The sequence below is a fragment of the Erythrolamprus reginae genome, unplaced genomic scaffold, assembly GCF_031021105.1.
Source record: "Erythrolamprus reginae isolate rEryReg1 unplaced genomic scaffold, rEryReg1.hap1 H_47, whole genome shotgun sequence".
Lineage (NCBI taxonomy): Eukaryota > Metazoa > Chordata > Lepidosauria > Squamata > Dipsadidae > Erythrolamprus > Erythrolamprus reginae.
Genome location: NW_027248503.1, coordinates 120,001 through 147,785, shown reverse-complemented (window position 1 = coordinate 147,785; position 27,785 = coordinate 120,001). Strand labels below are relative to the sequence as shown.

The 27,785-nt window shown below is 41.5% G+C and overlaps 1 protein-coding gene across 3 annotated transcripts in view; it reads left to right on the top strand.

The window, feature by feature from the left end:
* The first annotated feature begins 2,092 nt into the window (after window positions 1-2,092).
* The window catches only part of LOC139155699 (anaphase-promoting complex subunit 4-like), a 55,671-nt gene continuing 29,978 nt past the window's right edge, over window positions 2,093-27,785 (top strand). Inside the window, exons 1-18 of one of the 3 annotated variants that reach the window (XM_070730944.1) lie at window positions 2,093-2,192; window positions 4,449-4,582; window positions 5,950-6,055; window positions 7,609-7,741; window positions 8,553-8,627; window positions 12,323-12,349; window positions 12,984-13,028; window positions 13,518-13,602; window positions 13,962-14,072; window positions 16,836-16,919; window positions 18,141-18,227; window positions 21,306-21,370; window positions 21,515-21,557; window positions 23,045-23,121; window positions 23,420-23,520; window positions 24,765-24,816; window positions 26,058-26,113; window positions 27,030-27,076. In XM_070730944.1, coding sequence (XP_070587045.1) covers window positions 4,475-4,582; window positions 5,950-6,055; window positions 7,609-7,741; window positions 8,553-8,627; window positions 12,323-12,349; window positions 12,984-13,028; window positions 13,518-13,602; window positions 13,962-14,072; window positions 16,836-16,919; window positions 18,141-18,227; window positions 21,306-21,370; window positions 21,515-21,557; window positions 23,045-23,121; window positions 23,420-23,520; window positions 24,765-24,816; window positions 26,058-26,113; window positions 27,030-27,076 — 1,302 coding nt within the window. In that variant the 5' untranslated portion in view covers window positions 2,093-2,192; window positions 4,449-4,474. The remainder of the gene's footprint in view (window positions 2,193-4,448; window positions 4,583-5,949; window positions 6,056-7,608; window positions 7,742-8,552; window positions 8,628-12,322; window positions 12,350-12,983; window positions 13,029-13,517; window positions 13,603-13,961; window positions 14,073-16,835; window positions 16,920-18,140; window positions 18,228-21,305; window positions 21,371-21,514; window positions 21,558-23,044; window positions 23,122-23,419; window positions 23,521-24,764; window positions 24,817-26,057; window positions 26,114-27,029; window positions 27,077-27,785) is intronic. The other 2 variants (XM_070730945.1, XM_070730946.1) reach the window with 2 other exon arrangements.

Genomic DNA, 27,785 nt, shown 5'->3' with positions numbered 1-27,785 from the left:
TGACCGCTTTTCACACGACTGTCGCAGCATCCTCGTGGTCACGTGATCTAAATTGAAATGCTTGGCAACTGACTCATATTTACGACGGTTTTAGTGTCCCTAGGGTCTCACGATCCCCTTTTGCGACAGTCTGACCAGCCAAGTCAATGGGTAAAACAAGCTCGTTTTAACAACCGTTACTAACTTAACAATTGCCAGTGAATCACTTAACAACTGTGGCAGGGTGGGTTGTAAAATGGGGCAAAACCCACTTCAGAAATATCTCACTTAGCAACATAAATTGTGGCTCTGTTGTGGTCGTAATTCGAGGACCTGTATTTGAAAAAATCAGCCTAATTTTTCTAAGTTGCAGAGGTGAAGACTTGTATGTCATGGACAGTTCCTCCACTTGGTGGCGCAAGCAGATAGGGTTTTTAAAGAGTCTATTTGCTGCCCTCTAGTGGTAACCCATCCTAAATACTCCTTCCACTAAAATTAAGCTGTGTTCTGCAAAGTTAAAAAACGTGCATTTTGCAAGATGACTTGAACCCCCTGCTTATCTCGGTCTGGTGCTAACTGGGTTAGATTTTCCTGGTTGGATTGTGGGCATAGAAAAACACACACACACACACCAAAAAAGGCCAGTTGAGGAGCATGCAGGAAATGGGGTGTTTGGCCCCTGGAGGAGATGAGGGGGCAAAGGAGAAGAGAAGGAGAGAGAGAGAAGGAGAAGAGAAATAGGAGGCAGAAGAAAAGGATGAGAAGAGAAGAAAAAGGAGGAGGAGAAAAAATGTAGGCAGAGAAAAAGAAAAGGATGAAAAGAGGAAAAAGGAGAGGAGGAAAAGGGGAGGTAGAAGAGAAGAAAAGGGGGAGAAGGAGAAAAGAGCCAGAGAAAAAGAAGAAAAGGATGAGAAGAAGAGGAAAAAGGAGAGGAGGAAAGGTGGAGGCAGAGCAGAATAAAAGAAGAGAGGCAGAGGAAAAGGATGAGAAGAGGGAGAAGGAGAAAAGAGGCAAAGGAAAAAAGGACGAGAAGAAGAAAGGAGGAGAAAAGAGGTAGGCAGAGAAGAAAAGGGTGAGAAGAAGAGGAAGAAAAGGTAGAGGAAAAGGATGAGAAGAAGAGAGGATGGAGGAGAAGGAGGAAAGGCAGAGAAAAGTAAAAAAAAGGGATGAAAAGAGGAAAGAGGAGAAAAGATAGGCAGAGAAAAGGAAAAGGATGAGAAGAGGAGGAGGAGAGGAAGAAAGGAGGCAGAGGAGAAGAAGGACGAGAAGAGTGGGAGAAAAGAGGAAAGAGGTGAGAAGAAGAGGGGAAGGAGGAGGAGAAAGGCAGAGAAAAAAGAGGATGAGAAGAAGAGGAAAAAGGAGGAGAAAACAGGCAGAGAAAAAGGATGAGAAGAGAGAAATGAGAGGAAGAAAAGGATGAGAAGAAGAAAGGGAGAAAAGAGGTAGAGGAAAAAGATGAGATGAGGGGAGAAGGTGGAGGAGGCAGAATAAAAAGATGAAATGGAGAGGAAAAGGATAAGGGAGAAAAGAGATAGAGGAAAAGGATGAAAAGAAGAGGGGGGGAGGAGGAGGAGGCAGAGTAAAGAAAAGGATGAGAAGAGAGAAAGGAGAGGAAGAAAAGATGAGAGGGAGAGGAGAAGAAAAGGATGAGATGAAGAGAGGGAGAAAAGAGGTAGAGGAAAAGGATGTGGAGAGGGAGGAGGAGGCACAGTAAAAGAGGAGGAGGAGAGGAAAAAGGAGGAGAAAAGAGTAGACAGGAGGAGGAGGAGAAGAAAAAGGAGAGGGAGAAGAAGAGGAAAAAGGAGAGGAAGAAAAGGCAGGAGAAGAAAAGGATGAAGATGGGAAGGAGAGAGGGAAGAGAAGAAGAAAATGATAAGAAGAAGGGAAAGGAGAGGAGGGGGAAAGGAAGAAGGAGGCAGGGGGAGGCAGAGGTGGAGAACTGAAGGGGGAAAGGAGAAGGGGAAAGATGAAGACGCGGCAAAGGGCCTTCGGGGTCTTCCTGGCGGTCCTCCTTCGGGAGCTAGCAGGAGGAGCCGAGCGAAGGCCGCCTGAGGGTGGGAAAGAGGGAGGGAAGGCCGGCCTTGGCCTCGCCGCTTCCGGAGCCTCCGCCGCCCCCAGGAAGGCGGGAAGAAGGGCGGGCCGAGCTGAGCCGGGCACCACTAACAACGGCGGCGGGAGGCGGAGGAGAGAAGCTGAGACAGGCGGGCGGCCAGGTGCGCGCCGGGTTCAGGGTTCTGGGACGGGGCGCAGGAGGGTCCGCACAGGTCGCTGGCTTCCCCGCGGGGCTCGGGTGGGCTTCTCCTCAGGCCCAGCAACAAGGCCCATCCAGAGACTCGCCCACCCCCGCTCCCACATACGGACGCATTCTGCCCGGCGGGGAGGGGGGGTGTCTCCTTGGAAAGGGGGTCGCTTTCCCCTCTTCTCCTCCTCTTCCTCCTCTTCCCCTTCACTCTGATTTCCTCCTCTGCTTCCTTTCAAGGCTACTATCTTCCTCATCCTCTTTCCCCTCTTCTCTTCCTCCTCTGCTTCCTTTCAAACCTTCTTCCTCTTCCTTTCCTTCCTCTTCCTTTCCTCTTTCTTCCTTCTCCTCTTCATTCTCTTTTCCTCCTCTGCTTCCTTTCAAGGCTACTATCTTCCTCCTCCTCTTTCCCCTCTTCTCCTCTTCCTCCTCTGCTTCCTTTCAAACCTTCCTCCTCTTACATAGAAACATAGAAGACGGACGGCAGAAAAAGACCTCCTGGTCCATCTAGTCTGCCCTTATACTATTTCCTGTATTTTATCTTACAATGGATATACCATATTCCTTTCCTTCCTCTTCCTTTCCTCTTTCTTCCTTCTCCTCTTCATTCTCTTTTCCTTCTCTGCTTCCTTTCAAGGCTACTATCTTCCTCCTCCTCTTTCCCCTCTTCCTCCTCTGCTTCCTTTCAAACCTTCCTCCTCTTCCTTCCTCTTCCTTTCCTCTTCCTTCCTTCTCCTCTTCACTCTCTTTTCCTCCTCTGCTTCCTTTCAAGACTACTATCTTCCTCCTCCTCTTTCCTCTCTTCCTCCTCTCTCTTCTGGTTCCTTTCAAACCTTCCTCTTCCTTTCCTCTTCCTTCCTTCTCCTCTTCACTCTCTTTTCCTCCTCTGCTTCCTTTCAAGGCTACTATCTTCCTCATCCTCTTTCCTCTTTTCTCCTTTTCCTCCTCTGATCCCTTTCAAACTTTCCTCTTCCTTCCTTCTCCTCTTCACTCTCTTTTCCTCCTTTGCTTCCTTTCAAAGCTACTATCTTGTTCCTTCCTTCTTCCTCTTCCCCCTCTTCTCTTCCTCCTCTGGTTCCTTTCAAACCTTCCTCCTCTTCCTTTCCTTCCTCTTCCTTCCTTCTTCCTTCCTTCTCCTCTTCACTCTCTTTTCCTCCTCTGCTTCCTTTCAAGGCTACCATCTTCCTCTCCTCCTCCTCCCCCCACCCTCTTCTCCTCTTCCTCCTTTGATTGCTTTCAAACCTCTACCATCTCCTCTTCCTCTCCCTCTCTTCCTCCTCTTCTCTTGGCCTCTCCTTACCCCCAAGAGAGACAATTTCCCTATCTACTAACTATTACTGAACATCCAAAATATACTATTTAATTCTATGTATGTATGCCATATGTGTACATACCTATTACACACAGGCACACAAAAATATACACTGCTCAAAGAAATAAAGGTAACACTTAAACAACAGAATAAAACTCCCAAGTAAATCAAACTTCTGTGAAATCAAGCTGTCCACTTAGGAAGTAACACTGATTGACAATCCATTTCACAACTTTGTACAGAGCAAAGTATTGAATGAGAATATTTCATTCAGATCTGGGATGTGTTCTTTGAGTGTTTCCTTTATTTTCTTGAGCAATAAACTGTATGTATATGTATACACACACACGCACACACCTCTTCTAAAATTATACACATTCAACCTTATTTACAGCAATAGGAAAAACATACTCATTCCCCCTAGGCCTTTACAATTTTATGCATGGTATGTCTGTATGTATGTTTGGTTTTTATATTAATGGGTTTTTAATCGTTTTTAGTATTGGATTATTATTGTACGCTGTCTTATTATTGCTGTTAGCCGCCCCGAGTCTCCAGAGAGGGGCAGCATACAAATCCAATAAATAAGTAAGTAAGTAAGTAAATAAGTAAGTAAGTAAGTAAGTAAGTAAATAAAATTACATTACATTACGTTACGTTACGTTACGTTACGTTACATTACATTACATAACATACCCAGAGCCCAAAAGGGAAAAAGGGACCTGCGTACCTGACCAAAATTTCTCTACCGGTTCTGCATACCTGACCATACCCATAGGAGCCCATTACTGATTACGGGGTCATTAAAAGGCCAAAAAACAAAAACAAAAAATCAATCAATCACTGTCCAGAGCAGCCCCAGTTGCTCAGTTAATCTGAGCTAACTCCTCATCGTGGTTTATATGTTTTGGATCCCAGGTACTGATGCCACCACCACCACCACCATGCCGGCTTTCAGGCAAGTTGGAGAGAAGCAGCTTCCTCAAGAAGTTATTTTCATGGCCTGGTCTCCCAAGAGAGACCTGATTGCTTTGGCAAACAAAGTGGGAGAGGTAAGTAGAAATGTCCCTGAAGGGTGTAGGGAGTCCAGAAGTTGTAGAGCCCTCAAAAAACCTCAACTGTTGATCTCCTCAAAGAGTTGACCTTGCAGTTGTGAACCTGTTGGTCTGGATCGGGTGAGCAACTAGGCCAGTGATGGCGAACCTATGGCACGAGTGGCATATGAGCCATTGCCCTAGCTCAGCTCTAACATGCATGTGTGTGCCGGCCAGCTGAGTTTTGGCTTGCATAGAGGCTCTGGGAGGGCATTTTTGGCTTCCAGAGAGCCTCCGGGTGGGATAGGGAGGGTGTTTTTACCCTCTCCCATCTCCAGGAATCCTTTGGAGCCAGTTCCAGCCTCCAGGGGGCCTCCAGGGGGGTTGGGGGAAGCTGTTTCCACCCTACCCAGGCATTGAATTATGGGTGTGGGCACTCACACATGCGTGAGAGCATGCGCAGACGCTCTTTCGGCACCCGAGGAAAAAAAGGTTCGCCGTCACTGAACTTGGCCCTTTTATGATGTGTGGACTTCAACTCCCAGAATTCCTGAGCCAGGATGAAATTATTATTATTATTATTATTATTATTATTATTATTATTATTATTTAGATTTGTATGCCGCCCCTCTCCGTAGACTCGGGGCGGCTCACAACAATAACAAAGACAATGTAAGAACAAATCTAATAATTTCAAATACACTAAAAACCCCATTATTAAAAGCAAGCATACACACAAACATACCATGTACAAACTATATAGGCCCGGGGGAGATGTCTTAGTTCCCCCATGCCTGACGGCAGAGATGGGTCTTAAGAGCTTTACAAAAGGCAAGGAGGGTGGGGGCAGTTCTGATCTCCAGGGGGAGCTGGTTCCATAGGGTCGGGGCCGCCACAGAGAAGGCTCTTCTCCTGGGTCCCGCCAAATGACATTGTTTAGTCGACGGGACCCGGAGAAGGCCAACTCTGTGGGACCTAAGACCATCATTCGCTCAGGAATTCTTGGAATTGAGGTCCACAGTTCATCAAAGGGTCATAATTCCTCATCCCTGTTGGTTCGGGAATTCTGGGAATTGAGATCCACAAGTCATCAAAAGGTCATAATTTCTCATTCCCGTTGGTTTGGGAATTCTGGGAGTTGAATTCCACAATTCATCAAAGGGTCATAATTCCTCATCCCTGTTGGTTTGGGAATTCTGGGAGTTAGTCATATGTACACCGATACGGAACGCTGTAAAATGATTTTATATAATATGTTTGGTTACGTTATCTTTGTTTTGTTTTTTTCTGTACTTGTGGGTACCGTATTTTAATGCTGTTTTTTTAAAAGACCTCGCTTTTCTTCTAAAGGTGGACGTGACATTAATCTGTCCATCTCTTTCTAGGTGTTGCTTCACCGCCTGGCAAATTTTCAGCGAGTGTGGAGTTTGCCACCAAATGAAAGCACAGGCAAAGAAGTATCTGCGCTCGCTTGGAGACCAGATGGCAAAAGTAATGTGTGACAAAATAAAACTTAATATAAAAGGTTCATTTCTCAGACGGACCAAATTCCCACCCACCCCCAGAGCTAAAAAACTCTGCATAGAGGAGAATTCTTTTTTTTTTTTAAGATTTTTTTATTTATAATACAATTAAAAACAAAACATACAAAGAACGAAGCAAACAAAGACCATAAAACATAAAAACTTAGTACTTGATGGATTAACCATAATTACATTTGGTCATTCCTTTTTCCATTATCTTTCTTAAAATGTAAGAGCAGGTTTTAATTGAATTTCTAAACCTTCCTGATGCTTTCACTAATACAGTGGTTCTCAACCTGGGGGTCGGGACCCCTTCGGGGGTCGAACGACCGTTTCACAAGGGTCACCTAAGACCATGGGAAAAGACAAATTTCCCATGGTGTTAGGAACTAAAGCTTCTATTCTGGTGCCTTGGAACAGATTTTTACAATCTGACCAATCGTGTTTACAGTGGGTGTGTCCTTCTGACCCTCCTGCCAATCAACTTAAAGCTCTGTTGGGAGAATTGGCGCTAGATTTATGGTTGGGGGTCACCACTACACAAGGAACTTTATTTAGGGGTCGCAGCATACAGAGTCTTAACTTTACATAGTATTTTTATTATCAGTTGCCTTTGTCATAATCATCAAACAAAAATATCAAGCAGAAACACATTTTAGCTATAATACACAACTACAATACAGAGAGATTGCAGAGAAAATGCAGAGCAAATATAACAGTGAATAGCCAAAGAGAAACAGAGAGGTTGACTTAGAGAAATAAGCTGTTAACTCTAGCTCCCTCTTGTGGCAATCTGCAACACGTGCAGCCAACATAGAAATGGAAACATAGAAGACTGACAGCAGAAAAAGACCTCCTGGTCCATCTAATCTTCCCTTATACTATTTCCTGTATTTTATCTTAGGATGGATTTATGTTTATCCCAGGCATGTTTAAATTCAGTTACTGTGGATTGACCAACCACGTCTGCTGGAAGTTTGTTCCAAACATCTACTACTCTTTCAGTCAAATAATCTTTTCTCATGTTGCTTCCGATCTTTCCCCCAACTAACCTCAGATTGTGCCCCTTTGTTCTTGGATTCACTTTCCTATTAAAAACACTTCCCTCCTGAAACTTAGTTAACCCTTTAATATATTTCAATGTTTCAATCATGTCCCCCGCTTTCCCTTCTGTCCTCCAGACTATACAGATTGAGTCATGAAGTCTTTCCTGATACGTTTTATGCTTAAGATCTTCCCCCCTTTTTGTAGCCCGTTCAATTTGATCAATATCTTTTTGTAGGTGATGTCTCCAGAACTGAACGCAATATTCCGTTCTGGGGTCTTACCAGCGCTCTATACAGCGGGATCACAATCTCCCTCTTCCTACTTTTGAATTGCAGTGTGAATGGGCCATTATTTCTAGCAATTAATGAGCCCAGGCAGAACAGTTCTAGTCCTGATTGATCCCAGATCTTAAAAGGAAGTGTCTTCTATGCGCTGCCATGTTTTAATTTCCCTGCCCCTTCATTACTTTTGCAGTTTTGGCTTTTGGGCTTGCGGACACGAAGAAAGTTATCCTTTGCGATGTGGAAAAACCAGAGAGTTTGCATTCTTTTTCGGTCGGCGTTCCTCTTACGTTCATGTACTGGATGGAAGTTACAGAAGAAAACAGGTAAGTTGAAATTAAAAGATTGGTCCTCCTGGGGGCTCGAGGAAGGCAAAAACACCCAAATTTTTGTGGCAAAAAAATGGGTAAAAAACAGGGCTTGGAGAAGTTTTGGGAGCAATGCAGAGTAAATTTGGGCTCCAGGAAGGACAAAAACTTTCTTTCCTCCTTCCTTCCTTCCTTCCTTCCTTCCTTCCTTCACTTACTTACTTACTTACTTACTCATTTATTTATTAGATTTGTATGCCGCCCCTCTCCGTAGACTCAGAGTGGCTTCCTTCCTTCCTTCCTTCCTTCCTTCCTTCCTTCCTTCCTTCCTTCATTCATTCATTCATTCATTTATTTGGATTTATATTTGGATTTGTATGCTGCCCCTCTCTGAGGACTCGGGGCGGCTCACAGCATATACAAAAACAACAATAATATAAATCCAATTAATACTACATTAAAAACAACCATTAAATTCAATTAAAAGAAAGTAAAACCTATCAAACCAATCATTCAACATTCATACATTAAAACATTCGTTGATCAGGGGGAAGACCTTATTTACCTCTTTTAAATCTTGATGCATCTTATGGTCTGAAAAATATGGGAATTATTTTGAAATCAGCCTCCAAAGTGAGTTGTTGTGACAAGACAAATTCCTTGTGTGCCCAATCACACTTGGCCAATATTCTATTCTATTCTATTCTATTCGTAATTTCCACACACCTCGAAATAGAATCATGTTGGGAAGAAGGTTCTGAAATGTAGTTTTTTATTTTTACCAGCATCTTCCGGGCATTAAATCTCAAGTGTCGTTCTTTCATTTCAGTGTCCTCACTTCGTTTTATAACGCCGAAGACGAATCCAGTCTTCTCCTGCCTAAGTTGCCTGCCTTGCCAAAGAAGTAAGTTGTGTTGTTGGGAGGGAACAATGAAGTTATGAGAGTGCATATTACGGAGCCTGGCCTTCGCAAACCTTGGAGGGTTGAATGAAGTCAGTTTTAGAACTGGAGGGCAGTTTCTGATGTACAAGGGTCACCCAGAAAGTAATGCACCACATTTTATTTATTCAACAATTATTTATTGAACACAATGAAACTTACACACAAGAAAGAACTATGTTTCTTCTACACTCCTTATTTTTTCACATAATCTCTGTCCCATTCTATGGCCTTCCTCCAGCGAGATACAAGGGCACGTATGTCCTGTCGGTACCACTCCTTGTTCTGGTCACGAAGCCATTTCTGCACTGAGCGAATCACCTCTAATGACCTCACCCTCTGTGCCCAGCGACTAACCGTACTTCTGTCGACTGCAGATTCTCCATAAACTGTACACAAACGTTTGTGAATGTTCCCAACAGTTTCTTTCTCCGCAGTGAGAAATTCAATGACAACACGCTGCTTGTATCGTACATCACTTAAAGATTTATTTATTTATTTCATTTATTCATTATTTGTTTGTTTGTTTGTTTGTTTATTCATTTATTCATTCATTCATTCATTCATTCATTTATTTATTAGATTTGTATGCCGCCCCTCTCCGCAGACTCGGGGTGGCTAACAACAATAAAAAGATAACGTAAACAAATCTAATATTAAAAAATCTAAAAACTCCAATTTAAGAGATCAGTCATACATACAGTCACACCATACATACATTTTATAAGCCTAGGGGAAGGGAATATTTCAATTCCCCCATGCCTGACGACAGAGGTGGGTTTTTTAAGAGCTTACGAAAGGCAAGGAGGGTGCGGGCAACTCCGATATCTGGGGGGAGTTGGTTCCATAGGGTCGGGGCCGCCACAGAGAAGGCTCTTCCCCTGGGTCCCGCCAAACGACATTTCGAGATGCCATTTCGAAACACGGCTGCAGCTATGCTATCTGTCCGAGGAAACGCAAAATTTACACACACACTCCTGACAGTTCAAATAATGTATATCTAAATTTTTGCATTCGTACCATTACTGTAGGCTGAGAAAAAAAATTGTGGTGCATTGTTTTCTGGGCGACCCTCGTACAACACATGCCTGATGGTTGGCTGTTTTATGATTTTGGATTATTTGTCTTTACACCACATCTAAGGCAAGATTACTCAGAAGTAAGCCCGTTGAGTAGAATGGATTTACTCCTAGGACAGTGCAGAGGTTCAGAATAAGCCTGGTTGAATTAAATAGCGTTTTACCCTTAGCCACAGTTTTGAGGGACTGAGTACTAAAATTCACGATTATTTCACTGGAGCAGCGATGTCGGAGACCTTTTTGGACCATGTCAGTCAGTTTGATGATTTCTGGTCAAATTTGGAAGGATTATTTTGGGACGTTTCCATGAGTAGTGCAGTGGCCTAGAGGTGGAGCTCTCGTCTCAGAATTAGGAGGCTGTGAGTTCAATCCTAGGTAGAGGCACACTGGACACACTGAAAATATATCTGTTGAACAAAACTTCTAATTGGCGACAGGGAAGGGCATCCGACCAGTAAAACACTCCGCTAGCTTCATTCAGTTGCTTAGATTCCACCCTGCAATGGATTACACTGGAGAACAATTTCTAACACAATTTCTGTTGAGCTTGATTTTTGAGCTTTTTTTATAGTTAATTAGGCTTGCTGATTTCAAAACTGTAGTTAGTTTTCTTCTGCCATGTCAAGTTTTTTCTCTACACCTTACATATATATGTATGTATGTATGTATGTATGTATGCATGCATGCATGCATGCATGCATGCATGCATGCATGCATGCATATATATATATATATATATATATATATATATATATATATATATCCTGGGGCTTCTGCCTTAACCTCTAGGCCACCAGATCTCATCCCTTCGGCTTTGTACCAGGGAAGGGCTATATGTTTTTTTCTGTTGTATCACCCTGGTATATCTGTTGGATTCTGTTGGATCATCCTGCCTTGAAATGGCCCTGGGTTGGTCCTAGAGGCAAAAAGGAGCTGTGACGTTCCTTCAATATATACCAGGGTGATCCAACAGAAAAAAAAATATAGCCCCTCCTTGGTACAAAGCTGAAGGGATCAGATCTGGTGGCCTAGAGGTTAATTCTCTGTCTTACAAGGCAGAAGCCCCAGGATCAAATCCCAGTAGCTAGCTGATGAGGCCAGAACAGGGCCGAAATAGCACTATCCTAGTCTCCCTTAATTTTAAATATTCAGCAAAAACATGTTATATATATGTATAAAATCTACGAAAACATATAAAGTGGTACCTCAAGATACGAACCCCTCGTCTTACGAACAACTCGTGATATGAACCCGGGGTTCAGAAAAATTTTGCCTCTTCTTACGAACTTTTTTCGAGTTACGAACCGGCGTTCGGAGACAGCTGGGAAGCCGCGCGGCTGTTTTAAAAGGTCACAGCCGCGCTGGGGGGGCTTCCCAGCACCCCCCCGAACCCAGAAGTTCGGCAAAAGTTTGGGGTTGGGGGGGGGTGCTGGGAAGCCCCGCCGCCCGGCTGTGACCTTTTAAAACAAGGTGACAGCCGGGCGGCAGCGGTTTTTTTGCGGGTTTTTTTTTTGGTTGCACGGATTAATTGACTTTACATTGTTTCCTATGGGAAACAATGTTTCGTCTTATGAACCTTTCGTCTTACGAACCTCCCCCTGGAACCAATTAGGTTCGTAAGATGAGGTTTGACTATATATATATATGTCACATGTTTTTTTTTGCTGAATTTGAAAATTAAGGGAGACTAGGATAGATCTAATTCAGCCTTATTTTGGCCTCATCAGCTAGCCATACCCACTGGGACTTGAACTATATATAATATAGTTAATTAGGCAACATGAGCATCAAATTGATTTTTTTACATAGTCCTCTTGCTAACTTCCTGGAAAATCTTGGTGCAGTCAGTGATGAGTAGGGTGAGCGATTCCACCAAAATTTGAAGGTCATAGAGGCACAGGATCAACGCAGATGGGATGTACATAGGATGGCTGACTATTGTTGGAGCATCAAGCGAGAATGTCCATAGATTAAACACTCCAGAAAAAGTCATAAGCGAAATTTTTTACCTTAATATGCATAATCACCGTTCGATAAAAACAACAACTATTTGCATGAGCACAATTTAACTTGCAGTAACTATTATAGCCTTTGTATGAATAAAATTATTCTTTGTAAACAGTATATTTGGTAAGTTTTTACTTTCCTTTACATGGACAATTTGTATGACTTTTGAAGGTATCCTGTAGCTTAAAAAGTTGACATGATGGACAAAAACTGGATATTTTTGGACCAAGAGGCCAAAAGTTAGTTGAAAATAAGTCACAGATTTAAGACAACGAAATTGCTGTTCCCCAATGTTATGGGGTCATTAAAAGAGGATTTTTGGAAGTCTCCAAATTATCTTGGAATGGAATTGTCCAGAAGAGGTTTTGGCCTAATCCAGAGCAAGAATAGAAATAATACAACCGGACGTATCATAAATTATAATGTTCCTTGTATGTTGTGTTTTAATAACTGCAGGCAACATGGAGATGTTTTATCTATCTATCCCTCCTTCCCTTGCTTCTTTAATTAGCTAACCATTCCACACCATTCTCTAAATCTGCTTCTGTTTCTTTTTTCTTTTTAAAAATGTAGCTACAGTACTACAGCAAAGATCTTCAGGTAAAACCCCTATTTGTTTACTCTTTTGAGAATTTGGAGAATATGGATTTGGTCAAATATGTTTCTTTTAAGTGATCTTTTTCGTTTTACTAGTTTTATCACCTGAAATACGAAAATAATGGTAAAATAAAGGAAGGAGAAGAGAAGAGAAAAGTGTAAGGAAAGTGGGAAAAAGAAATAAATTTTGCATTGGTATACTAGTCATTCCTTTTGGTGTGCTAGTATAAGGTAACAGCATTCAAACCTCTACTTTTTAAAAACTTTTACATAGTAATATAAGCTGGCCATTTCTATAACAACAAACCAATCTAAAGCCCAAAATCAAAGTTTCATTCGAAGTCCAGAAGAGTTTTCCAGTAGCAAAAAAAAGTAATTTTGATTTTCTTTTCTTTTTATCAAAGTGTTCAATTGAGCCATCTCTGCTAACTTCACCAACTTCTGCAGCCCTTTGTCTATTATGGGAATCAAAGTGTCCTCCTACTTTTGTGCATAAAGTAAATAATGCTGCCGTCAACATGTATATATAATAGCAAAGCTTCCATTTTTCCTCCCTAAGTCTTTATCCATTACACCCAAAAAGAAAAGTTTCTGGTTTTAGAGCTTCTTTTAACTGGTCTTGATTGTTATATTTTAGTGAAGAAAAATCCGATGAAATTACGAAACTCATGGGAGACGTCAGGTAACCATGTTTATGTTGTAGTTGTTATTATTCACAAAAAACAGAAATACACACCAAATGTGATTTTTCTCTCTCCTCTTTTTCTCTCCTCTCTCGTCTCTCCCTCCTCTTTCTCTTTTTCTCCTCTCTCTTCTCTCTCTCTCTCTCCCTCTCCTCTCTGTCTCTCTTCCTTTCTCCCCCTTCTCTCTGTCTCTTTCCCTCTATCTTCTGCCTCTCTGTCTCCTCTTTCTCTCTCTCTCGTCTCTTCTGTGTCTCTCTTTATCTTATCTCCCTCCCTCTCTGTGTCTCTCTTTCTCTCCCCTCTGTCTGTCTCTCTCTCTCTGTCTCTTTTTCTCCCCTCTCTCCCCCTCACTCTTTCTGTATGTCTGTGTCTTCCTCCTCTCTGTCTCTCTCCTCTCCTCTCTCTGTTTCTCTCTCTCCTCTCTCTCTCTCCTCTGCTCCCCCCTCTCTGTGTGTCTCTGTCTGTCTGTCTCTCTCTTTTCTATGCAGGCTTAATGCCCTGGTTCTTGGAGGCGTTGATGGGTTCATTGAGATCTATGCTTACGGAATGTACAAGATTGCAACAATAACAGGGGTACGTAGTTCTTTTCGCTGCCACACTTATTCAGTTAAAAATGTTCTTCCCTTCAGACCGCAGCACGAAGCTTATAACTTCAGCCTGATGATGGTGAATGTGATTTCACCGAAATGTCGCACACACACACACACACACAGTAAAGTACATGATGAAGGTTATAGAGGAGATACTCATAGTAAAATATATCTAAGAAAGAATAGAAAAGAAGGTATAGTAATAGAACATATCAATGAAAGAATAGAAAAAGAGATATAGGAATAGAAGAAAGGTATAGGAGATATAGGACTTGCCATTTTTGAACAGGTAAGCCTGGAGTATAAATGTGGTTTATGATTTTTGCCATTCACTCATTCCAGGTGAAGGGTTCCTGCATTGCGTTGTGCTTATCCAGTGACTTGAAATCACTTTCGGTTGTGACAGAAGTAGACACTTCTCCGGACACCGATCCCGAAATAACATATTTCCAAGTGAGTAGAATATAGTGGCTATTACGTACACTGTTTTCTTCGGTAGAACTCAAGAACTTTTACAGGTCTTACTTAGATAAGAGCGCTGCAAGCTAACTTCGGAGTGGTGCGGTGGCCTCATGGTGGAGCTCTCGCCTTGCAATCAGGAGACCGTGAGTTTGATCCTAGATAGAGACAGATACTTTTCTCTCTCTCTGGGCACTTAATCAGGGGTGTCAAACTCAAGGCCTGTGGGCCAGATCCGGCCCACAGGGCTCTTAAATCTGCCCCATAGGGCCAGCTTGGAAATAGCAAACGACTGGCCCATGGTGCCTCTGGCAGCCAAAATGTGTGTGGGGCGATGCCAAAATGTGTAGGAGGCTGTCCAGGCTGAAAATGGGACATGTCCCCCCCGAATACACACTTTTTTCTTTTCTTTTTTTATTAATATTTTTATTGATTTTTTTATAATATAAAACACACACACAACATATAACATATAACATGTGCTCAGTGATCCCACCACCAGACAATCAATCATATCCCACCACCAGTTGGGGGTATTTCTTGTATTAACCATTTAAACCCAAGATTGAAATATTTCTTTACATATTATAGAGTGATTCCAACTTGTTTCTTATTGTTGTACGTATTCCTGGTCAGTTGGAGGATGATGAAGATATTGAGGACTCTGATTCAGATAGTGTTTATGAATTAGTGTGGGGGGGGCGGGGTTACAGGTAGTAGAACAGGTGGGAGGCCAGCCACAGGATGGGGCTATGAGTTCAGGATCTAGCGAGGGAGAATCAGACGCTGGCTGGCTTAACCCTAAATTCAGAAGGGCCCAAAAACGTAGAGAACAGAGGTCTGGAAGAAGATATTAAGGAGAGGAATGGGTTAAATACTGTAGTGATGTATTTGGCACGTCAGGGGGTCAATGGGGAAGAAGAGTGGAGTTTCAACGTTGCCGATGAGAAAAATGGATGTTTTTCTTGCCGCTCTCAAGTATGCAAAAGTATTCTGTGTGATTAACAGTCAGGGCTGCTATTTTTAGAGATCATGCATTTAGGAAAATAAATCTTGTTAAGTGGAGAAGGAGAAGGAATGTGAGAAATGCGGTCAAGGGAGATAACGGACCAACAGATAAGTGCGTGTATGCAGAGAAATAAATGGAGTTTCTTTATTCAGGATATAATGCATTTTATAAGAGTTATTTGTAATTGCTAAATTTCTACCAGAAACCAGAACACTTATAACTTGGTCTCGGATCCTACTCGCCATATATCTTACCTTGTCCCATCGCCCCATCAGCTGTTGCAGATCAGTTTCATTAATCAAATTCATCCTTTTATCCATAATCTCGAATTGAATGTGGTCCACCATATACCTATACCAATTTTGCATTGTCCATTTTGTCGCATCTTTCCACCCCACACACTTTTTTCTTTTCCACAATTGTGAGGTCGGTTGTATTGTGTTCCAAAACCCTATCAGTTTGAAAATCCCAAAGTATTTTGGCCTGTTTGTTTTCAACTACTTTCTCAGGTTTATGATCCCACCAGTTCTTTACTACTACTACTACTATTATTATTATTATTATTATTATTATTATTATTATTATTATTTTTTTAATTATTATTTTTTAAATTATTATGTCAATACAATACAGCAAACGAGATCACTATGCTGGATTTTGTATTTCATCACCAGTCGGGCGCTTCCCAAGCACCTAGGACTGCGTGATGTAGCGGCCAATTATGTTTGCCGATCCCAGTAAAGCGGCCTTTTGCAATTGACAGATGGAGATTTTGTCAATTCCGATGGTTTTCAAATGTCCGCTGAGATCCATTAACACTGCGACCAGCATGCCAAGTACCACTGGGACCACTTTCACTGGCTTATGCCAGAGTCGTTGCAGCTCGATTTTTAGATCTTCGTATTTCACTAATTTCTCTAGCTGCTTCTCCTCAATTCTGCTGTCTCCTGGGATTGCGATGTCGATGATCCATACTTTCTTTTTCTCCACAATCAGGATGTCTGGTGTGTTATGCTTCAGAATTCGGTCAGTCTGAAGTCGGAAGTCCCACAGTAGTTTTGCTTGCTCATTTTCGACCACTTTTTCGGGCTCATGATCCCACCAGTTCTTTTACACTGGTAGATGGTAGTTCCGGCACAAGTTCCAGTGGATCATCTGTGCCACAGCATCATGTCTGTGCTTGTAGTCAGTCTGTGCCATCTTTTTGCAGCAGCTGAGTATGTGATCGATTGTTTAATCTGTTTGTTTACAGAGTCTGCACTTTGGATCGTCTGTTGATTTTTCAATTCTGGCTTTGACAACATTTGTTCTAATGGCCTGTTCTTGTGCCGCCAGTATTAGTCCTTCTGTCTCCTTTTTGAGTGTTCCACTTGTAAGCCATGACCAGGTCTTTTCTTTATCCACTTTGCCTTCAATCTTCTCCAAGAACTGGCCATGCAATGCTTTGTTCCGCCAACTGTCCATACGACATGGAGTTACAGTTTTTCTGAACTGGTCCTTAGTTTGCTTCACCTTGAGAAGCTTCCTATTGTTGACCTCCATCAACGCTGACTCTTTGCTCTTCTTCACATAGTCAGCTAATGCATGCTTCTCTTCTTCTACTGTCTGCTTCACTATTATTATTATTATTATTATTATTATTATTATTATTATTATTATTATTTTGTTCTGTGTTGCAGCAAATTCTGCAGTTAGCAAGAGGATAGATGTAATATTGTCTGGATGCTAAATTGGTTCTCTTGATTTAGATGGATACCAGTCTGCTCTCAACCTATTTACCGGAAGTGACTCGGATGGCCCGCAAATTTACACACATCTCAACACTCCTGCAGGTACGGTAAATCAAATCTCCCCTTTCTCATATTGTATCTTTTTAAAAAAATTTTTTTATTGGTTTTGCACATTTGAAAATAACATAAAACAAACATAAAACAGTGCACAGTGCACAGTGCATGTGCCCATCGCCCGACTGACAATACCCACCCCCACCCCCACCAATTGCAGGGGGTTCAAATATTTACTAGTTTATGTTCTTTTATTTCCTTAGCTCTGATTAGCATTTGTTTACTATTCAAAGAGTGATTGGAGTTTATTTTTCACATTTTCGTCACAAATTCTACTCAACATATAATCTTTCGCCTTATTCCATTGTACCATCAGCTTCTCCAATTTATTTTCATCAAAATTGTTTAATCTTATTTCCATTATTTCAAAATGAATGTGATCCCACCATGTACCAGTACCAATTCTGTAATGTCCATTTTTTAGACTCTTTCCAACCCAATACCACTAGCGCTTGAGCGCTTTCCAATGCTGCTGTTTTTATTTCTTTGAAGTCTCTTAATTCTCTTTGTTTAACTAATATCACTATTTCTTTTGTAATTACCCACTTAATATTTAACATTTTATTTATTTAATTCTGCACTTCCTTCCAAAATTTCTGAACTTCAACACACTCCCAGAACATATGCATAAAGATTCCTTTCTTTTGGCAACCATGCCAACAATTACCTTTCCCTTTCCTCTGGAAGTGTGAAAGTTGTGCTGGTGTATAGTACCATTTATGTAAAAATTTTCCTTCTCATCTCTCTAACTCTTGTATTCTTAGTTTTATATATGTTTTCTACCCCTTTCTCATATTGTATCAACCACAAGATATTCTATAGAACAGGGGTCCTCAACCTTGACAACTTTAAGATTTGTGGACTTCAACTCCTAGGGTTTATTGTAATATTCTTTTTTTGTGTGTGTGCACATATTTTTAATTGATTTTTAAAAATATTTACATCTTAATATTTTCAGGTGTGTCGACATCCATATATTTACATTCATACCAATATATTATATATTTGTATATTATATACACAATCATTTTTAATATTTTCTTTTTCTGTAATTTTAATTCTTTTATCCTGTTATAGTGATGTGTGCTGTTCTTTTTGGGTTGTTTGAAATCAGAACACCAGGCTAAACAGAACGCGATTATAAGGAAATGTACAATTTATGCCTCTCTCCCTAATATTTGATTATTTTTCTTTTCTATTTGCAAACAGTACATAAAGCTTTCGCTGACCTGCATGTGTGAAGCCTGGGAAGAAATATTGTTGCAGATGGATTCACGATTAACCAAGTTTGTACAGGTATACTGCCAAAACGGTTCTTTCCAATTATTATTTACAAAACATTTTATTTATACACATATATACATAACACACAAAACAAAAGACAATTAAAAACTTCGGACATTTGTGTAGCAAATCTGTGTCGCGTTTCTTATTGTGCTCACAACGTATTTACATAACTATTTTTGGCATATATTATATCATTATAATTATATATAATATAATTGTAAACAAATCATATACAGTGGAACCCCGACATAAGAGCTGCTCTACTTAAGAGCAACTCGAGATAAGAGCTGGGAGGGGAGAGATATTTTTGTTCTACTTACAAGCCCAAATTCGAGATACAAGCGCCAAGGAGCTGTCTCCTGAAGCCGAACGCTAACTTCCGCGTTCGGCTTCAGGAGACAGCTGCGAAGCGGCGCGCGTGTTTTAAAAGGTTGCAGCTGGCCTGGGGGACTCGGGGGGTGCTTGCAGCCAGCCTGGGGGGCTTGCCAGCACCCACCCGAGCCCCCCAGGCCGGCTGCAACCTTTTAAAACACGCGCGCGGCTTCGCAGCTGTCTCCTGAAGCTGAACGCGGAAGTTAGCTCTTTTTCTTTCTCTCTTTTACCTTCCCTTCCTCTATTTCTTCTTTTCTTTCTCCTTCCCACCTTCTTCCCTCCCTCCCTCCCTTCACTCATTCCTCTCTTACTCTCCCCTTTCATAAGTTTCCTTGCTTCCTTCCTCTGTTCCTGTCCCTTCCCTCTTTCCTTCCTTCCTCCCCACCCTCCGTCCATTCATTTATCCCATTCCTCTCTTGATCGCTTAAAGCCGGTCCCTGGTGCAAAAAGGGTTGGGGACCTCTGTCCTACAGGATTGGGTGGCAGAGAAGTTGAACATATGTAAATTTAAAAGTTTAAGAAAGTTTACAAGTCAAGTGAAAGAAACTTCATTATTCATTTATATGTACATGTACATTTCTTCATTAAAAACTTGTCTTTCTGCATAATTTAGACTAACTTTGTGAGTTTTTTGAGGGCTGGAACCAATTAAAATTATTTACATTAATTCCTATGGGGAAAAGTCGTTCGAGATAAGAGCTGCTCGACTTAAGAGCCCAGGTCAGGAACGAATTAAACTCGTATCTCGAGGTACCACTGTACATTGATCCTACTTCTGTGTCAAATCCTATATCTGCTTTCCTTAACCCATTTGTCACCAAGAAATATCTTTTTTTTTAAACTCTCCAGTTAATAATATAAATAAATATATAAATATATATTTATATATTTATATTTATTTATATAAATATATAAATAAATAAATATAATACAGTGATCCCTCGATGTTCGCGATCTCGATCTTCGCGAAACGCTATATCGCGATTTTTCCCACGATGACGTCACTCTCTTCCTTCCTCTTGCTCTTGAGTGGCGGGCGGGCGGGTGAACGGGCGAGCGGCAAACAGCGGGTGGGCGGGTGAACGGGCGAGTGGCAAACGGGCGGGCGGGTGAACGGGCAAGCGGCAAACGGCGGGCAGGCGGGTGAACGGGCGAGCGGCAAACGGCGGGCGGGCGGGTGAACGGGCGAGCGGCAAACGGCGGGCGGGCATCAGCGAGGAGCCGAGGTGGCGGGGAAGACCCAGGGAAGGTTCCTTCGGCCGCCCAGCAGCTGATCTGCTCGGTAGCACAGCAGCAGCGAGGAGCCGAAGATCGGGGTTTCCCCTTTGCGTGGGCGGCTGGGAAACCCCGATCTTCGGCTCCTCGCTGCTGCTGCGCTACCGATCAGATCAGCTGCTGGGCGGCCGAAGGAACCTTCCCTGGGTCTTCCCCACTGCCCACACGCAAACCCCACCATCTGCGCATACGCAGCCATGAAAAAAAAGGGCGCGCATGCGCAGATGGTGTTTTTACTTCCGGAACCCTACATCGCGAAAAATCGATTATCGTGAGGGGTCCTGGAACGGAACCCTCGAGATAATGGAGGGATCACTGTAATATAAATATACATTTATTACTTTTTCCTTTTCTCCAGCCAGCGGTACAACTTGCTCCAACATTCATAATATTCCGAATCTTCCTTATTTTTTAATTCCAACGTTAATTTATCCTTCTCTGCACACGCTATTATTTTTATATTATGTCTCCCTCTATTGGTACATTTTTGTTTTCCCAATATTGTGCAAATATTATTCTTACCGCTGTTGTTATGTGCAAAATTAAATATATAAAATTTTGTGAGGGGAGGGGCGCGTGTAACAGATTTGGTCAATTTTTTGCATCCGCGCATGGGCGGAAGCAAAAATTTGCTGAAATCTCTCTCTCGCGCACTTCCCCTCACCAGTTTTCAGCGCGTTTTTGCTTCCTGCGTATGGTCGTGAGATCAAAATTCAGCCGCGTGGCAGCCGACTCATGTCAGTCATGGTGTCTGACTTCGTCAACCCACTTGTTGATAGGGTACCGGCCTTCGATGAATTCACACACATGGTATGGTGGGTTGTGGCCAATGATTTTTGGACGCTGCTCGGTGTCACTGCGTGCATCAAAATTCCGGATTTGTGGTAGTGTCATTTGACAGCTAGTTCGGTGTTTGCGGATTCAAGAAGTTTGAAATACCAGGGGAAAAAACAATCTCCCTTTATAAAGCCCTTCATGGCATCGGACCAGAATATCTCCGAGACCGCCTTCTGCTGCACGAATCCCAGCGACCGATTAGGTCCCACAGAGTGGGCCTTCTCCGGGTCCCGTCAACTAAACAATGTCGGTTGGCGGGCCCCAGGGGAAGAGCCTTCTCTGTGGCGGCCCCAGCCCTCTGGAACCAGCTCCCCCCAGAGATTAGAACTGCCCCCACCCTCCTTGCCTTTCGCAAACTCCTTAAAACCCACCTTTGTCGTCAGGCATGGGGGAACTGAGATATCTGCCCCGGGCCTATATAATTTATGTATGGTATGTTTGTAGGTATATCTGCTTAAAAATTGGGTTTTTTAACTTTTAAATTTTAAATTGTAAATTATTAGATTTGTCAGGAATTGTTTTTATTGTGTTGTGAGCCACCCCGAGTCTACGGAAATAAATAAATAAATAAATAAATAAATAAATAAATTTTATTTTATTAAGGAGAAGAATACAACCACATCTGTGCAAGATGAATTTATGGAGTTGCTTTTGTGGGGCAAAGCCAGGTAAGTTTTACACACACACACACACACACACACACACACACACACACACACACACATGTTTGAGCCTTCTTCCAGCAGGAAAGATAAAAAATAAAATTGTGCTCTTTTTCTCTTTTTCCCTTCTTCTTCCGTTTCTCCAAAAAGTGCTGAACTTCAGGCACTGCTAATGAGCCAGCTCACTGTCAAGGTAGGGCGGCTTATATTATTATTATTATTATTATTATTATTATTATTATTATTATTATTAATTAGATTTGTTTGCCGCCCCTCTCCGTAGACTCGGGGCGGCTCACAACAGTGATAAAAACAATACATGGTAACAAATCTAATAATTAAAATCTAAAATAACAGTTTTATATTAAAAAGTCTAAAAAGAAAAAAAACCCAATATATAAAATACATACACACAGTCATATCATGCACAAAATTACATAGGCAAGGGAGAGATGTCTCAGTTCCCCCATGCCTGACAACAGAGGTGGGTTTTAAGGAGTTTACGAAAGGCAAGGAGGGTGGGGGCAGTCCTAATCTCTGGGGGGGGATTCCAGAGGGTCGGAGCCGCCACAGAGAAGGCTCTTCCCTTGGGTCCCACCAGAAGACATTGTTTAGTCGACGGGACCCGGAGAAGGCCAACTCTGTGGAACCTAATTGGTCGCTGGGATTCGTGCGGCAGAAGGTGGTCTCGCAGATATCCTGGTCCGGTGCCATGAAGGGCTTTATAGGTCATAACCAACACTTTGAATTGTGACTGGAAACTGATCGGCAACTAATGCAGACTGCGGAGCGTTGGAGTAACATGGGCATACTTAGGAAAGCCCATGATTGCTCTCGCAGCTGCGTTCTGCACGATATACTGTACAAAATTCTTGTCGGTTTTTAAATATATTTTATTTCTTTATTATTTATATTTATGTGCCGCCCACTACAAACAGGACTTGGGGGCAGCTAACAATAATTGCAAAAACTAAAACAATAGGAAATAATAGGAAAACCTTAAAAACGCACCTTTGCCGACAAACCTGGGATTATTGAATTTTAATATCTTCCCCAGCCCATGACTGAATTTATAAAAGTATGTTAGTATGAAACCTGAACGATTTAGAATGTGATATTTCTTAGGGTTTTTTTTACATGTTTTAGATATGATGTTTAGATAGATAGATAGATAGATAGATAGATAGATAGATAGATAGATAGATAGATAGATAGATAGACAGATAGACAGATAGACAGATAGATAGATAGATTTTAATACTGCCCTTCCTCGGAGATTCAGGGCGGCTTACAACAATAAGAACAAAATACAATACAATATAAAAAGTAAAATCCAACTTAACACTAAAACTGATTATTAAAACCCTTATAATATAAAAAAAATCTCTATAATTAAAATCCCTATAATAAAAAAACATTCATTCAACAACAGTCACGCAGTCTGCGACCGGAGCAGTGTAGCTTTAATATTTTTTTCTAACCATGTATGTATTTTTATCCAATAATTCTTAAATATTGTTGGTTTTTACTCATGTCCACCACATGTGATAGTAAGTGCCCAGTGTCTGATTACATTCCCAGCATTCTGCAGACATGTGTTCAAACATCTTTGCTAGAAATTCTTTGCAGTTTGTGTTGGTTTGTCCCACTTGACCAGAGATATCATTTCTTCCCCCGCAGGGTTTAAAAAAACTTGGCCAGTCCATGGAATCGTCCTACTCCAGCATTCAGAAGCTTGTGATAAGTCACCTACAGAGGTAAAATTTGACAGGCGCATGGATTTAGATCAGTTGCCAATGTTTATTAACTCGAAGGCCTCTCATTATTATTATTGCTCTTTTCTCAATTATAGCAATAGCACTTAGATTTATATACCGCTTCATAGTGCTTTTACAGCCCTCTCTAAGCAGTTTACAGAATCAATCTTTTGCCCCCAACAATCTGGGTCCTCATTTGACAACACCCGCGGCTAATATATTGCCAATGCAACAGTTATGGACAGAGTCCTAACAAGATCTTTCTCCCTTTTTAATGGGATCTGCGTTGCTTTGATAGCGGTTCGGAGGCCTTGCTGTACCACCTGAGCGAGCTGAAAGGCATGGCTTTGTGGAAACAGAAGTATGAATCTCTCGGCTTAGACGCCTCGGGAATAGAAGGTACGGCACGATGTCACTGATTTATTGATTTATTTAATTCAATTTGTATACAGCTCACCTCCCTAGGGACTCTAGGCGGCTCACAACAAGAATTCAAACATACAAATAATATTAAAAGCTCTAAAAATGATTTATAAACAGTTTAAACCCAATAGTTAAAAATAATATGTACAATTTATGGCCGGATCGCGATGGTACACCACCAGATCAACGGAGCCAGGCCTGCCGGAAAAGCCAGCTCTTTATCGCTTTCCAGAAAGTCAGTAGGGTGGCGGTAGTCTGGATCTCAGAAAGTAGCTGGTTCCAGAGAGCTGGGGTAGCCACAGAGAAGGCCTTCCCCCGCGGACCCACCAGTCGACACTGTTTAGCTGATGGGACCCAGAGAAGACCAACTCTGTGGGCCCTTATCGGTCGTTGGGAGCTATGCGGTAGGAGGCGGTCTTGAAGACATTGGCCCTAAGCCATGTAGGGCTTTAAGGGTAATAACCTTGAATTGCACCGGAGACCAATCAGGAGCCAGTGCAGTCCGCAGAGGAGTGGTGTAACATGGCTGTACCTAGGTGTACCCACAACAGTTCTCGCGGCTGTATTCTGGAACAGCTCTAGTCTCCGAACGCTCTTCACGGGTAGCCCCTTGTAGACCGCGTTGCCATAATCTAACCGTGAGGTGATGAGGGCGTGAATGACCGTGCGGAGAGCCTCCTTATCCAAGTAGGGTTGCAATTGGTGCACTAGGCGAACTTATGCAAAGGTCCCCCTAGCCACAGCTGTCAGATATCGGTCTAATTTTATCTGTGAGTCTAGGAAGACACCCAAATTGGCAGGACCAAGGGGAAGAGCCTTCTCTGTGGCGGCCCCGGCCCTCTGGAACCAACTCCCCCCAGAGATTAGAATTGCACCCACCCTCCTTGCCTTTCATAAGCTACTTAAAACCCACATCTGCCGCCAGGCATGGGGGAATTGAGATTCCCTTTCCCCCTAGGCCTTTACAATTTTATGCATGGTATGTCTGTATGTATGTTTGGTTTTTTATATTAATGGCTTTTTAATCGTTTTTAGTATTGGATTATTATTGTACACTGTTTTATGATTGCTGTTAGCCGCCCCGAGTCTTCGGAGAGGGGCAGCATATAAATCCAATAAATAAATAAATAAATAAATATAAATCCAATAAATAAATTATGATTTCGTTGTCGAAGCTGCCTTTACCCGACTTTCAGTCACTTTTTATTCTTTATTTAAAGATGCAATTACTGCAGTTGGTTCCTTCATTCTAAAAGCAAATGAACTTCTCCAGTAAGTATTTAAAATTTATTTGCCAACCCTTCATTTTCATGCAAGTAGTTTTCGACGTGAGAACAGTTTCGTTTATCGACTGTTCAAAGCTACCACGGCCTAAGTTGCTTATAAGGTGCGGGAGGGAGAGAGAAAGCGAGAGAGAAGAGAGGAAGGGAGAGAGAGAGAGAAAGCAAGAGGGGAATGAGAAAGAAAGAGAGAGAGAGAGAAGAGAGGAAGGGAGAGAGAGGAAGAAAGCGAGAGAGAGAGAGAAGAGAGAAAGGAAGAGAGAGAGAGAAATGATAGAAAAAAGGGAAGAAAAAAGAGAAATGTTTAGTTTTAATAGTACAGTGTTCCCTCGATTTTCGCGGGTTCGAACTTCGCAAAACGGCTATACCACGGTTTTTCAAAAATATTAATTAAAAAATACTTTGCGGTTTTCCCCCCCTATACCACGGTTTTTCCTGCCCGATGACGTCATATGTCATCGCCAAACTTTCGTCCACCTTTAATAAATATTTTTTAAAATAAACTTTAATAAATAAACATGGTGAGTAATAATCTAAATGGCTGCTAAGGGAATGGAAAATTGTAATTTAGGGGTTTAAAGTGTTAAGGGAAGGCTTGTGACACTGTTTATAGCCAAAAATAGTGTATTTACTTCCGAATCTCTACTTCGCGGAAATTCGATTTTCACGGACGGTCTCAGAACGCATCTCCCGCGAAAATCAAGGGAACACTGTAATAGATTTTGGTTTTGTTTTATTATTAATTTCTTTTAATAAAAAGAAGGGATTTCCCCCCTATTTATTTATTTATTTATACATACATACATACATACATACATACATACATACATATATACATACATACATACTTCTATGCTGCCCAGCCCCGAAGGAACTGCCGTTCAGACACTATACTTTTCCGCCCACGCCGAAAAAAAAATTAGAGGGAACATTGACCACGACACAATGAAAAATGGGATCCTTTTTTTTGAGACTTTCTGGGGAGATTCCCTTAAAAACGGAGGTTACTAACTGACCAGCTGCAGGGATCCACAACAACCGGGGCAAGAGAGGTCGTAAAAATGAGGCAAAACTCCTTGAAGAAATGTCTCGCTTAACGACAGAAAACTTGGGCCCCATTGTGGTCGTAACTCAAGGTCTGCTTATAAATCACTGACACAACAAGACTCAAGTTTCCCTTGCGGTAAAATGCAGCTTAAGAGGTTTGTTTCTGTTCTCTCTCTTTTCCCGCAGAGTTATAGACAGCAGCATGAAAAATTTCAAAGCCTTCTTCCGTTGGCTTTACGTAGGTAAGAAAAATAGTTGTAATTCTAAATACTTCTGGTTTTTTTTCATCTCCCCTTAACTTGCTATCCAGAGCAAATGCGGCACAGCTTTTTAAAACAAACTAAGTTGATCTAAGTTAATGGTGGGCTGTGCCAACAAGAAGGCAGTGATGTCTCTACACAATGGCCTTTATAGCTTCTACTTCAGTTCAATTGCCAATTACTATGATTTGAGGTTCCTCTGTTTGTTGGATTGGATTGGATAGGATAGAATAGAATAATGGAATGAAGAATAGAATAGAAATATGGAATAGAATAGTATAGAAATAATTCCATTATTACTATTTTCCAAAAATAGAAAATAGAATAGAAAATTAGAATAGAATAGAATAATAAAGTAAAGGATATGATAGAGAATAAGAGTAGAATAGGGAACAGAACAGAATAGAAAATGGAATAGAATAGAATAGAATTCTTTATTGGCCAAATGTGATTAGACACGCAAGGAATTTGTCTTTGGTGCAGATGCTCTCAGTGTACATAAAAGAAAAGAGACATTTGTCAAGAATCATAAGGTTCAACACTTAATGACTGTCATAGGGTACAAATAAGCAATCAGGAAACAATATTAATATAAATCATAAGGATACAATCAACAAGGAAAGTGAACACAAGAACAAGGGGGCACAATCTGAGGTTAGTTGGGGGAAAGATCAGGAGCAACGTGAGAAAATATTATTTGACTGAAAGAGTAGTAGATGCTTGGAATAAACTTCCAGCAGACGTGGCTGGTAAATCCACAGTAACTGAATTGAAACATGCCTGGGATAAACACAGATCCATCCTAAGATAAAATGCAGACTAGATGGACCAGGAGGTCTTTTTCTGCCGTCAATCTTCTATGCTGTCAATCTTCTATGTTTCTATTTTTTTCCCCCAGCCATGCTTCGAATGTCTGAAGACCCTGTCCCTCCTGAATTGAACAAGGTAACCATTATGAATTACAATAAGCCCTTAAGTGATTCTACATCTACTTAATTACATTGATTTTCTATTTGTACAATACAATAATTATGTTATTTAGAATATTCTGCATTTTTATTTCATTTTCTCCTTTTTTTGACGTTTTCTTTCATCAATTCATTGATACCAGTTTTCCCATATTTCATAGTATTTTGAAGCTAGCAAGTGCAGTGGTACCTCTACCTAAGAACGCCTCTACTTATGAACTTTTCTAGATAAGAACCGGGTGTTCAAGATTTTTTTGCCTCTTCTCAAGAACCATTTTCCACTTACAAACCCAATTCTCCGAAACTGTAACCAGAAAAGGCAGGGAGAAGCCTCCGTGGGGCCTCTCCAGGAATCTCCTGGAAGGAAACAGGGCTGGAAAAGGTGGGGAGAAGCCTCCGTGGGGCCTCTCTAGGAATCTCCTGGGAGGAAACAGGGCCTCCACCCTCCCTTTGGTTTCCCCATTATTTGCTTTTACATTGATTCCTATAGGAAAAATTGCTTCTTCTTACAAAGTTTTCTACTTAAGAACCTGGTCACAGAATGAATTAGAGGTACCACTGTACTTAAGAAACTTTAGTTGCTGGTAGATGGGCAGTGCCCAGTTTTGAAACCTGAGAGGCTTTCTAATGCTCTAATGTTGTTATTTGTAGGTTTAGTTTAGTTTAGTTTAGTTTAGTTTAGTTTA